This window comes from Carya illinoinensis, chromosome 6 (genome assembly GCF_018687715.1).
Source record: "Carya illinoinensis cultivar Pawnee chromosome 6, C.illinoinensisPawnee_v1, whole genome shotgun sequence".
Classification (NCBI taxonomy): Eukaryota; Viridiplantae; Streptophyta; class Magnoliopsida; order Fagales; family Juglandaceae; genus Carya; species Carya illinoinensis.
Window position 1 is genome coordinate 29,710,198 of NC_056757.1, and position 13,572 is coordinate 29,723,769.

At 34.2% G+C, this 13,572-nt stretch overlaps 1 protein-coding gene across 4 annotated transcripts; it reads left to right on the forward strand.

The window, feature by feature from the left end:
• Positions 1–5,251: 5,251 nt before the first annotated feature.
• Positions 5,252–12,419, forward strand: LOC122314423. Of its 4 annotated transcripts, none has more exons than XM_043130020.1 (6): positions 5,252–5,705; positions 5,810–5,913; positions 6,254–6,367; positions 8,424–8,507; positions 8,693–8,786; positions 12,035–12,419. In XM_043130020.1, the coding sequence occupies exons 1-5, from the start codon at positions 5,438–5,440 to the stop codon at positions 8,747–8,749; spliced, it is 627 nt and encodes a 208-aa protein (XP_042985954.1). In that variant the 5' UTR covers positions 5,252–5,437; the 3' UTR covers positions 8,750–8,786; positions 12,035–12,419. The 4 variants fall into 4 exon arrangements, 3 of the variants coding, with proteins under 3 accessions (XP_042985954.1, XP_042985953.1, XP_042985950.1); XM_043130019.1 differs by lacking the exon at positions 12,035–12,419 and adding an exon at positions 8,875–8,931; XR_006243706.1 differs by having other exon boundaries at positions 5,253–5,705; positions 8,693–8,845.
• The last annotated feature ends 1,153 nt before the right edge of the window (positions 12,420–13,572 follow it).

Below are 13,572 nucleotides of genomic sequence, written 5' to 3' on the forward strand. Positions count from 1 at the left end.
GATGTTTTCACGTCAATTATCTTAAAAATTGATTGATATTTATTATTTTTTTAAGTTATAATAGATTCTATTATAAATAGTGTGACATTAAGATTTAGGTATAGTAAAATAAAATTTTAATATATATAAATTATATATAAAAAAAAAAGCCTATATTCACGTAGTGGTGTAGAGGATATTTTCCGCATTGTAGACAGAATAATATTTAACTTATAGGAAATTTTAAATTTAAATTTTATTTTTTTACAAACTAAGTTTTATCATGCTAACAATATAGATTGCATGTTGTTCCTATTAATTTGGTATTAGAAAGAGTTTTAAATTTAAGACTTTAAACTCAATTATGATCTCTTTAATCTTAAGACTCCCTCTAATAACTAGGGTTTTAAAAGCTATTTGATGTTTTAAGTTGAATATTCATTCACTTGGGAAGGATGTCTGCTTTTCATTTTAATATATAAAATTTATTGAAAGTTATATATATATATATATATATATATGAATGGACCATTCCAATCAAAGGGCCCTAAAGCATAAAAAAGGACCCATAATACATTAATCACCAAAAAATTCAAAGTTTGGGTCCAATATGAGCCCAAAAGTCACGAATGGATGGTCAAGAGGAATTCAAGAAAAGACGTACATAGCGCCGCCTTTAACGGAAGGATAAAAATAACAAGAAGTGATAGGATTATTTAAAATCCTAAATCTTGATCTGTTCCGATAAATTCAGGATGAGATATGTACGGTAAACGAGCCTATATATATAGGTAATCTTTAAAATTTAAAAGAATAATCTCTCTGAACTGACTTTAGTATCGGAGTGTTTGCAGGAGGAGCTCCCTCGAATTTCATCAAAGAAGAACAGCTAAACTGTGGGAGATTGAAAGTGAGACATGTCCCGAACAATATATATATATATATGACACTTGTGTGAGGTTATATGAAGTTTTATTCTTGCTATAAATATAATTTTATTTCTACATATATTGTCCATATATATTCAGCAAAAACATCATAGATTTAAATTCGCCAAATAAAACAAAATTAGAAAAAAAAAAAATTACAAACAGTACTTTTAAAAAAATTAACTATTCTTATAAATCAATCGGATTCACAACTAGTGATAATAATTTCGAAGCTTTCTAAAAAGATAATTACCAAAGTAGCATAAATCTATGAGGTAATTACATTTTATCTCCAAGTTTCTCTCAAGAGATCAAAATTATCCTTTATATGATTAAATTCAAAATGAGTAATATGAAAAATCATACTTCTATTTCACTCTTATTCTGCGGCATTTTTCATCTTTTTTAGATTATCAATTATTTTTTAAAATAAAAATATAAAAAATTGATAAATAAGATATATATATATTATGACGTATATTTAGAAAAGGATATCAAGCGATACTTTTGATGGTATAAAGCTTACAATATTACAGGGGAAAAATGATAGTTCGTGAACATTAAAATAACTTCTTTTAAATTGACAACTACTATAAAGAAATAAGAATGACTAAACTGCTATTTTAATTTTATTATCACGTTTATTTTGAAACATTCAAACAAAAGATAAAAATTCAATAATAAATAAAATAAATAAATAAGGCTGATAATTTTTTACTACAGACAAAACTCAAAGCCTCTCGTGGTTTTCGGGGTTGGCGGGTGGCCTGCACGTTTTTGAACCTTGAACTTTGAAATGTTCAATTACGCACGTTTGTTCCATGGCTTCGATCAAATTGCAGTGACTCGAGTTATGAAGCGGTCACAGATTCCCACCCCAAGTCTGATATGCTACATGTTACCAGCAACCTGAGGTCCTGAGCCGCCCACCATCGTTACACTTATGATGTGACTGAGTCAAGTGATTTTATAAACAGAGTATTTATGTAATTTATGGAAGGTGATTTTCTTTTTATAAGTTATTTAATGAAAATCGATCTGTGTTTGAGTGTATACATATTATTAAATATTAGTATTTACTATAATTTGAAAAAAAAATTAGGTACTATATATATTTTTTATAATATGAAACAATAGTGGTGAACAATGCGAAATCTACTCAGACAGGATAAACTCCACTATGAGATTTTTAAGATCCGCGTGTAATTTTTGTATGTCTTAAATTATAAAACTCGATCGAATCCTGATCGACCGGTCACTGATCCTTTATACATGATTTCAAGAAAAAAAAAATAATTTATATGGATACAAGTTGTCAAATGAGGAACTTTTATACAAGTCTCATACAACCCTTTATCTAGTCCCGTGTCAAATGAGGAACTTTTTTTTAAAATTAAATTATAAAAATAATACAATTTTATAGAAAAATATTTAATTTAAAATATAGTTGAAAAAATATTAGAGAAAACCTTCCCGCAGGTGTCTCCTACAACTCTCATTTATCGGAAGCCAATGACAACTTGCCACGTGTGTAGTACATGAAGGAATTGAGGAGGCGCAATAGACGAAACCCCTCCCTCCCTCTTTGAGAGTCTGAAGCCAAAAGACCCTCTCTCTCTGCTCTCTCCCTCCCTCCCTCTTTGTAGCCAAAACCCTCCATCTCTCTCTGCTCTCTCACTCTTTCATAATCTCTTTGTCAATCTCGCAAGGTAATATCCAACTGAACACAGTCTAATTGGTATCCTTATTTGTTGTTCGTTGGTTGAGTTATGTTTTTTTTTTTTTTTTTTGTTGAACACTGGAAATCTGAGTTTGATCTTTAATTCGACTTTTTGGCGTATCAAAGTTTCTTTTTTGCTCAAATGTACTGGAATTTTTTGTCGGAACTCATCAAGTTATAATAGATTACTGATTTAGAAACAAAATGCTGAAACAGTCAATAACAAAATTTCATTTCGAAATAAAATCTCAAACAGTCAGATGACAATATTTAAAGCTTTCTATACAGGGCACTAAACTGCACATGGAGCTAGTGAAGATTCCTCCATAGATCTCAAACATTCCTTGAAAATGATAGTGAATAGCAAGGAAAAAAGTTTGAGGAGCCGAAGAAAAGTGGCAACGACAAGTGGTCTTTATCAGGACTCATTGATTTCTTGATATATGGTTTTCGTGAGGGAGAGGGAAGGAGAGAGATCGAAGGAGAGAGAGAGATTCAAAATCAGGTTATGGTGTTCGTGAGGGAGAGGGAAGGAGAGAGATCAAGTTCACAGAGAGAGAGAGAGAGAGAGAGAGAGAGAGAGAGAGAGAGAGAGAGAGAGAGAGAGAGAGAGAGAGAGACGAAGGAAGGAGCTAGAGGGATTTTCTGTCTAGAGCTCGAGCGGGAATGGGAGAAGCAAAGTAATCCCCTGCTATGCGTCTTACATGTTTTACTGAGGAACACTTACGTGGCAGCTCCTAATTGGTCTCCAATAACTGCTGTTTAAAGGCGACACCGGTCTGAAGAGGAACTGAAAATATTATAGTTGTACTCGGGGTATTCTCTGCACCCTGGGATGGGGTTACCCACTTCCCACACTTCACCCCAGCCCACATGGAAGGAAGGAAGGGAGATTGCACGGGTGGAGGAATTAGATTTAATTTAATCCCAAAACGATGTTTTAAAACTTTTTCTTTTAAAAAATTTCATTATCAAAACAACACTGTTTTAAAAACTAATTATATATATATAGGGTTGGGCCCTCGCATGGGACTGGCAGGGTTACCCACACCGCCTAGGCGGAGATAGGTGGTGGACAAAGGGTGGCGAGGGTGGTGTCTTGATGCCCACCCGTAACGTGTATCATTACTCCATTTTATTTCGGTATGTCTACATGGGAGTAACAGGAGTTATTACGTAGAATGTTTTAACAAATATATAATCATCACGGTCTTGAAAAGTTACTATTGAAGTGTGTCTGCTAGCTGGAACGGTGTCTTTGGAATCCTTTAAAGGAGTCGAGTACATGAAAAATGAATGATTAAATCGTTGACGACATTTTCTTTCGTTGATCTAAAGTGCAGTTTAGCTCCATAGCATCCAAAAGTGAACGTGTTTTGAAAGTTGTTAAAGTGATCCAAACAAGCCAATTATTAGTCATGTAATATATTATATAAACTTGACAAAAATGGCTATTAATTTGACTTGACTAACCTCAACGAAAATCATTTCGGTAGTTGACTAGGTGGAACCAATTCCAACATCTACCGCATGTCTGCCCCAACCCCAGAAACTTGGGATTTTCCAAAAGCGGCCATCCTAATTTTCTCCATCTGATCAAACCCTCCCGGTCTGAAATCAAAACATGATGAGTATATGACTAACTAGCTGTATCAAAGTCTTCACCAAAAGGGTTGCAGTGCTTGAAAATGCAAAATATCATGAACAATAAGACCTGTGTCCGGCCCTGAAGTGACGATACCGATGATAAGAATTCAATCCGATTAGAAAATGGCTAAGGCATGGTTTTTCTCCACTTACCACATGAAATATGCATTATTTTGCCTCATGGTCGGATGGTTCAAACGTTGTCTCTTATAATATTAAGAAGTTTGGAGAACACACAATAACTATTAATCCAAATAACTTCAACGTCTCGAAGTTGGCTTTTCCGCACCTAGAAACTTGAGGGTTTCCACTGACGAAGCACCTATTCACCTTGCCACCTTGGCAAGTGCAACAACGAGGTTCAGAAGGAGCTTTGACGGGATATTAATCAATCAGCTTTGCTATATATAGTCGCCACATGCAGTTGGCGTGCAGTCGGCTGTACGGAATGAATAAAAAAAATTATAAAAAATTTTTTTTATATTTAAGGGGACCTACATGAATTATAAAAAGTTATAAAAATAATTTTTTTTTTCATGTAAATCCCGTATTAATTTTTTTTTATAATCGATTACATCTCCCGACTGTAAAAAGTATTTCTCTTAATCAATTTGCAAATGTCAAGGAACTACTCGGGTTTTGCATGCATGCATTCCGACCCTGGATGGAATTGGGTTGGATGAGACAATTGGGCTTTGAAGTTTGAACTAACGTAACCCAGTTGGTCTAATTTTTGGGTCATTCATTCATATATTGCCACCAAAGGGTTTTTTAGGGAAAAGACGATAAAGTAGTGAGTTTTGTTATATATAAATAAATTTGTGTATTAATATGTATATTAATATTTTTTTTATTTAAAATTTAAATTAATATAATTTTTATTAAAATCTGATTTTTGATCAAATATATTAAAAAAAATATGCATATTAATAAGATTTGTTTTACCAAATTTTCTTAAAGTAGTTATCATTATTTTTCCTTGTTCCTTGGACTCTGGACATTTCATTCAGACCTCCGAACTGGAAGCTAAGGCTGCCCATATCATTCAGGAAGACCAGTAAAAAATAAAAATAAAAAAAGGAAAATTCTGAGTTAAATACAGAATAAAAACACCGCAGAGAAGGGCCACCTTCACAATTTTCGATCGAGAAGAGGAGCAGAGATGGCGAGCAGGACTGCGTTACGTTTCGTTTTATTGGCAGAGCCCTGGCAACCCGTTTGTCTCAATCGGACTTTCGTTCGAGCTTCATTGAGGACCGGCGGATCTTTCTCTTCTACGCCCAGGTTGAGCGGCAAATTCCGGGACCCCAAGGCCCGAGGTTTTCACGCGGCCAAACGAACTCAACTCGATTGCTCTCACAACGAAACCCCGTCTTCCTCTCAGGACGACCAGGGCCCGCCTCAAGAAGCTGTTCTCAAAGCTATTTCGGGTTCGACTCCGAACAGTCTTTATCTTTCTCTCTCCCTCTTTTTTCAATTAAAATTATTTTAGAGTCTTGTTAATTTTTGTTGGTATTGGTCCTATTGGATGCAGAGGTCTCTAAGACGGAAGGGAGAGTTGGACAAACCACAAATGTGGTGATTGGTGGCACCGTAGCAGACGATTCAACCAATGAATGGCTCGCTTTGGATCAGAAGGTATGGTACGAAGGAACCCAGCTCAAGCGGTTTGCTTACATGCTCTCTTATACCATTCAAAGATAACACCTGCAACAAATATATCCCTATTTTTCTGCTAATTGGATTATATTTCTGGAGTGAACGAGTTTGATGCACATAGACTTTACACGTTCTTTTATGGAAATTGTAAATTTGTACGATTTTTTTTTTTTTTTCCAGCATAGATTTTTAAAAAATTGAACTAGTTTGGTCCTAAATCAATTGCATTCGTTGTTCACATGTGTGGTCGTGGTCGTGGTCGATTTTGTTTACAATTTGTAATCATTATGGAATTAATGATGCATCCAACTTTTGATAGGTGAACTCATACCCAACAGAAAGAGGGTTCACGGCGATTGGAACTGGTGGTGATGATTTTGTGCAAGCCATGGTTGTCGCTGTTGAATCTGTTATTCAACAACCAATCCCCGAGGTAGTTATCCATTGTTTTTGTCGTGAATTAAATTATTTATAAAGTATTCAGAGGTTGGTTTATTGTAGCATGAACTAGAGTTAGCTGTAGACAAGAAAGTGTAGTAGTGAATACCGATCAAGTTTGAATGTGTTACAGACTTGTTTCAAGGTTTATGTTGTAGTTGGTATTGTTTTGAATGCATTGTGTTCCCATTGTATGATTTTTAGTTTATTATACATGACATAAGAGGGGTAGTGGGAAAAAATGCTAATGGGATGTCTTCTGAGTGAATATAAATGATGATGAGTTGGAGGAAAGCAAAGTAACGTTTTGGCATACTTGCTAGTTGGGATAGGTTGCCTGAGAAGACCACATCTATTATGTCTCTGCAACTCATAAGGAGAAAGTTGATGCCAAAATAGTCTTTTGGTCCAAGGCTGTATACCTATGGTTGCGATGATGTCAATCTCAAGAAGCATTTAAGCTACATTGATCCATTAATCAATATAAACAACTAGACAGCACATTTGGACTAGAAATGTACAATACATACAAGGACTAGTTGTGACGGCAGCCTAGGAGAAGAGAAGAAAGCTACTGTTGCCTAAGAAGCTACCTTCTCCTACCTCCCATCTATATCTATAGGCAGCAATGGTAAGAGCTCGTGGGCATGATTACTCCATTAACTGTTAGAACTAACACACTGTGTTGTATCTTGGTTCGTCATTCTTAATTTGTAAGATCTTTAGAATTGTAAATCATAATCGAATATTTTTTAGTGCAATTTTCCTGTATCTTGCTTTCGATACGAATAAAGCAAATACAGTGTTTTCTTGAGTGGCCTTTGGTCAGGAGCTGGATGATAGATTGGTTTTGGTGAGGTATGACTAAGTTTACCATCTCATTTTTCCTGGGTCAAAACAAGTTCTAGGATTCCTTTTTTTCACTGATGTCCCATGGCAGCAAAGGTTGCTAACTAGCAGGATCGACCATGCCATAAGTAGAGAGACCATTGGGCCTTCTGTGAACTAGAATCTCCTACTGAATATAGCTGGAACTTATGAAAATAAGGTAGTATCAATCAATCTGATGTATGGCTGTACAACAAAATTCTGTCATGGCTCTAAAGTTGCCAGACAGACGAATATTGTTCCCGTTGGAGGCTCTTAAAGGGGGATGTGGAGGACTGAGGAGAGCATGGATTACATTGGAAAAGATCTAAAACCTATTCTATTGCCAGGATTGGGTTTGCCATGCAACGGCAAGTATTTTGTTAAACTTGCAAATTATGCTGCCGTCGGTTCTCTTTAACCACCTCTACTTATAAAAAAAAAGTTCTCTTTAACCACCTCATTGAGTTTGTTTCATGGTCATCTACTTAATCGCTCTTTTCTATTGTTGTAAAAGTTGATGAAGGTCTGGTTGTTGGAATAAAAGAGATGCAGAGCAATGAAGAAGATGATGGAAAGTGTTGAGAAATTCTAATAATGTAATGTAAAAATATTCTGTACAGTAGGCTATTTATACAAGAAGAATGAAGAATAATCTATACAGAGAAAATGAATGTACTATATTGCCCCTAAGCATCTATTTATAACAGAATATTAAGAGCAAGTCTGTTGTAAATTCGTTGAGCATGTAGTGGTGCTGATTTGATCCTTGTGCGTGGTAGCTGACTTATCATCTGGTATTTGCTCCTTGTGCGTGGTGGCTGGCTCATCTGGTAATAATTATAGCTTAATTTATGGGCAGTACGCACCTTAGCAATTATCTAAGTTGCAAGTTGAACGATTGATTATGGGACTGGCCTGTTTAGGGAACATCTTTAACCTAAAAGTTTATTGGTGCAGTGCTCGATGACCTTTTTGTTATTCCCAATGTTTGCATCAATTTAGTCAAGTAATTGATTTGCAGATTTTGTCTTGTTCTGTGAAAATATTGTGTCGGCTACAAAATTATATAATGCTATTGTGTTTTTGACAGCTGAACTTTTATAAAGAACTACTTAAGATTAAGTAAATATAACGGTATAAATCCTAGTCTAATCAACATCATATTTTCATGTTTTGCACAGGGTCATGTGAAGCAGAAAGTGTCATCGAGAGGCAAATATGTATCTGTGAACATTGGACCCATTCAAGTCATTTCTAGTGAGCAGGTCGGTCTCTGCATCCCTCTTTCTCTCAAACGCGCAACCAGATATCAATGAAATTTCTTCTCTTTCTAGAAGAAAGATATATATTGATTACTTTTGAAATCCACATTAGGCAGACAAAATATTGATTAACAATATGATTTATAACCTGTATCGGCTTTTGTTAACATGAAATTGGTGTACTTCAGGTCCAAGCCGTATACAATGCCATGAGGAGAGATGAACGTATGAAGTACTTTTTGTAGCATGAATTTTGTGTAGATTGGCCGATCATCTATAGCTGTATGATTGTCCCTCACCATCAACTTCACTTTCTTTTGTTCTCTTTCCACGTTAGCCTGGTATGTTCTAACCCATGATATCTCTGTAGGCAACAACTGGTGGTTAAAAAATTAATCTAGTGCATATGTTCAAGATTTCTTTGTAATTTTGGTCTACCATATTAGAAAGATAACATGTGTCTCAAGCTCGGGAAAGGGTTTGCTGCTCTCTCCGCTTTTAGGCCTAAGAAGCTCTAGGTGCGTGAAGATTGGCAAGAGTTGTTTGGGTCATTTTGGAAGAGAGGGATATTAGACTTGTTTAATTCTTCTTCTGCTCATACCATTTGAACAAAACCCCAAATATGTAATTATGTGTAGTCATTGTTGCTGGTCTAAATTTTTACACTTCTTAGCCTCAACAGAACAATAAAACACTGTCATGTCTTGCCTTTTACACTAGAGGTTTATGGAAAATGAGAGGATTATGTTCGATTGTATTGTCCATAGATTCAGTGATGGCATGCGAGACCACAGAACATATAGGAATGGGGGGCCCAGGATAAGTCATCGGATGGATTAAGGACCACTGGATTAGTATGTGTAGGTAATAAAAATATTTGTAACAAATAATAAATATGATACTTTTGTTGTGAACTAATTGAAAAGACAGAGATTCTCCAGAACAGAGAAAGAGATTTGTTATTCAGTTATCATGAACTTAGAAATATCCCCATATATATAGGGGTACAGAAGTCTTAATTGACGACTTAGACCTAGTCAATTATGACGGTTAAATGTGATCATACAATATAAGTTGGTTTATAACACTTCCCATTTGGATGACCATATTTAAAGAATATGACTCGTTAAAACCTTACTAAAGAAAAATCCTGTAGGAAAAAAACTAATGGCGAAAGAAAAAGAGTACAATATTCATGTGCACTGCCAAAGGAAGAAAAAGAGTACAATATTCATGTGCACTGCCAAAGGAAGAAAAAGAGTACAATATTCATGTGTACCGCCAAGGACTTTAGGATTGCCTCATTAAAACCTTGCAAAGGAAAATCCAGCGGGATAAAACTTTAGCGAAGGAAAAATAGTACAATCAGCATAAGTCTTCAAAACATTACTTCTCCTGAAAAGTGCAATGATCTTCTTGTGTAGATCTGAAAGATAACCTGCATTCGTATATCCAACTAATTGTGGACTTGGTCCATGTTGATAAAATAATCACATATTCAGGGCTTCAATTGCACTGAGATAAGGTACTTCAGGACCAAAAATTTCTTCATTGTCTTCATAAGAACGAAATGGATCTTTCTGTTCATCAAATGATCGAGCAACCATTGGAATACTCAGGGGATGAGTTTTGTCCCTATAAAAATGCTTCAAGACTTTATAGTGAAATTCACCATATCAATTCAAGATCATTTTAACATTAAATTTACTACTCTTCTAGAGTTCTTATAAATAACATAGTTAGTAGAAAATTGATCAAAATTAAGTCGCTAATCTCATTTTTCAACAAAAACAGTGGCCATCTTTTTAGACCACACAAGCATCGCAGGATTTTTAGCTCTTCTATAGTTGTCAGGCATCGCAAAGCTATGATGCTACATCTCTTGTCTCTTGTAGAGATGCTACATCTTATCTTCTTCACTTTTCTTTAATAATTCTGCATTCTTACTCTGCAATATATTTCTGCATTTTTAGTCTGCAATCTTTTTCTGCATTCTTACTCTGCAATGGCTCAGCAATCTTCTCATGACCAATATATAAGGTATTCTGCACCTCGTTTATCAGTTGTTTTTGCTTTTACCGTAAGTGTTATAATGCAATACAATAATGATTTGACTAATAAGTCAGATAATGAAACTATTTATGAGCTTGTGAGTCTCGGTACTCGATACTCGATACTCATCATCCATTGTCGCATTTTCTCAGCGACTACAATCAAAAACTTGTGGGGTTGACAAACTTCACGAGAATATTTCTATCCTTCAGCAACTTTTTTTGGAGTCCAACATAAGATATGAGCAATAAAATACGAGAATAGGAATTTAAAATCCTTATTTAAATCTTCTTTTCGATTGCCTACTCTTTTAGATAAGGATGTCATGCAGATTCTTAAAAAACAAGAGCGTTTAAAAAATGATGCAAAACATTTATATAATTTTGTTTCAAGATAATGAAATAATATTTCAGTAATATTTATATTTGTGTTTCTATCTTCTGGTAGATGTTCTGTATGCTCTATTTTATTTCTATTTTAATAATGCACACTTCTTACAAAATCGTAATATGAATCTGAAATACTAATTGTATTTAAGAGATGATATTTCAGAACTACTAATTTTATTCATCTCCCCCTTGAAGCCGCAATGGTTTCAGATTTATATTTCAAATATGTGCAGTTTTCATGAGCCTTTCTAGAGTCTCAATGACATTTAAATAATCTATATAAACTGCAATAAGTTAATATCGATACTGAAAAAATATGAGAATAGATTGTTTCACGTGCGTTTGGATTGTTTTATATTATACAAAGATTTTTGAAACTTGATAGAATACATATTTTTAGATGTATTCAGATTAGAAGTTTCATGTATTATATATCTTTCAGAGATTTTCATATATATGTCATGATCCATATAAATATGCAGTTAATCATGCATATCCAAATTCTCGGTAATTTTCAAGCTAATAAAAACCTCAATATAATTTCAACCACTTTAAAAGCATATCAATATTGTTTTTGCGAGAAACCGATTCGTGATTTATATATCACATTTTCAGATTAGAAGCTTCAGACATTTTATATCCTTTATATAAATATCCACTGATATTCAACAAGCATCACCTCTTTAGGTGTTTGGACTATGAGTCCATATATATCACATTTTACTAGTAATATCAATTCTATATGGATTGTCTACAAGAAACTGACTCGTAATTTATATATTACATTTTCATTTCTTTTATATAAATACCCACTGATATTCAACAAGCATCACCTCTTTAGGTGTTTGGACTACAAGTCCCTATGCATTATATTTTACTAGTGATATCAATTATGCATGAATTGTTTCTTTCAAATTTGGCCAATATTTTTACGTCAGTATTCTTCGACGGTTCTTGGTTCACTTTCTTCATTATTTCTGGTAATGTCAAGTCTAATTTTATATGAAAATACATTGTCGACAACGTTTTTATTTCTATTCAGAATTTATCCAATATTCATAAAATGTATCGAGATCTCGTTATTTTCAGGTACATGTTCCTCTTCAAAGGAAGACATTTCATAAAAAACCTCTTCAGGAGGCACTCTTGAGGATGTTCATACTATTTAGGAGTTTATATAGGAGAATTTTATACAGAAAATTTGGATAGATCTTATTGCTTGTTTTGTGGGTACGGCATCTTCAGGAGCACCAAATTATTTGTGTTTTTCTCTTTTGAGATGCTTTATCTTTTGTATTAATAAATCTCACATGCTTTTAGACATATCTTATGTACATTAGATTGCTAAATTTCTTATTTGTTCTACGGGGACTTCAATCCTCTCTAGAATTTTAGCAGTTAGAATATGAGACATTTTTATCTTATTGCATCCATAATTTAATTATCATCTGAACTTCCAGTTCACCTATGATAATCAAGATAATGTTGAATTATTTCATTTTATTTGCTTCTAACAAATTTTTCTTTCCACTCCTGGTGGTAAGGCTTTATAGTAAAAGAATCAAAAGATTCTTTTATGAACATTCATATGAAAATTTATTCGACTTATCGTAATTGATTTTGGATGATCAAGATAATCATAAAAACATACAAATATTTTGAATTATATCACTTTTGATGCATTATAATATTTGATTCAATAATTGTATAATATTATCTCAAAAAGAAAGTTGGTATTTTTTCTAATACAAACTTTTAGTTTGAAATTATAAAAATATTATAAAGATATTCATTATCATGTCCAGTTTTAGTTTCTTTGAATAAAATGCATCATTTTCTTCACTTTAGGGAATAAAATGATATAAACCTAATATCATTCACTTCAGAAAATGATGTGGAACTATTAGGACGCGACTAATGATTTTTTAACAAAAACTCATTATTTTATTTGGTCACTAGAAGATCAGATATAAATTTATAATATATTGTGAACTTTTGTACTCGATATTATTACTTCAGGAGCACATTCGAGGTATTCATTTATACATATATTCGTTAGTGACTTTTCTCTACACAATTTTAATTATGCAATTTTAGGTGCATTAATTAGGGGTGGGCAAAATTTCCGAACTTCGAACTCCGGTCGAATTCCGACAAAGCTCCGACTCCGACGGAGTTGGAATTTTCGGAATTCGGAGTCGGAGTCGGAGTTACTCCGACTCCCTTAGTCGGAGTTGGAGTCAGAGTCCGGAGTCCATATTTGCTCCGAGCTCCGACTCCAAATTCTGACATTTAAACTTAATATATTTAATGTTGTAACATAACTAGCAAGTAGTTGAGTGGCCTAATGGTGCGATGGGGTGTTTTGCCAATAAACTGACCCACGTTCGAGCCTCCCCGCGTACAAATGTTACATTTTGCCAAGTTTTTGTTAAAAAAAACCCTCAAAAGTTCAAAACGGCGTCGTTTCGGCATCCTATATATTTATCTCTTCAGCCTTTAGGAATCAGGTCGAAACCCTACGCCGTTTCTCACCTCTTCCCTCATTTTCTCAGAACCGAAAGCTTCTCTTTTGCTTCTTCATTCGTTTTCTCACAAATTCCTCCTTTGTTTTCTCACAAGTTCCC

Bases quoted from the DNA above. Each gene is read 5' to 3' on its own strand.
- LOC122314423 (XM_043130020.1), top strand. From the start codon at position 5,438: ATGGCGAGCAGGACTGCGTTACGTTTCGTTTTATTGGCAGAGCCCTGG. The intron at 5,706-5,809 runs GTTCGACTCCGA...TATTGGATGCAG, and splicing joins TGTTCTCAAAGCTATTTCGG to AGGTCTCTAAGACGGAAGGG. The intron at 8,508-8,692 runs GTCGGTCTCTGC...GGTGTACTTCAG, and splicing joins AAGTCATTTCTAGTGAGCAG to GTCCAAGCCGTATACAATGC.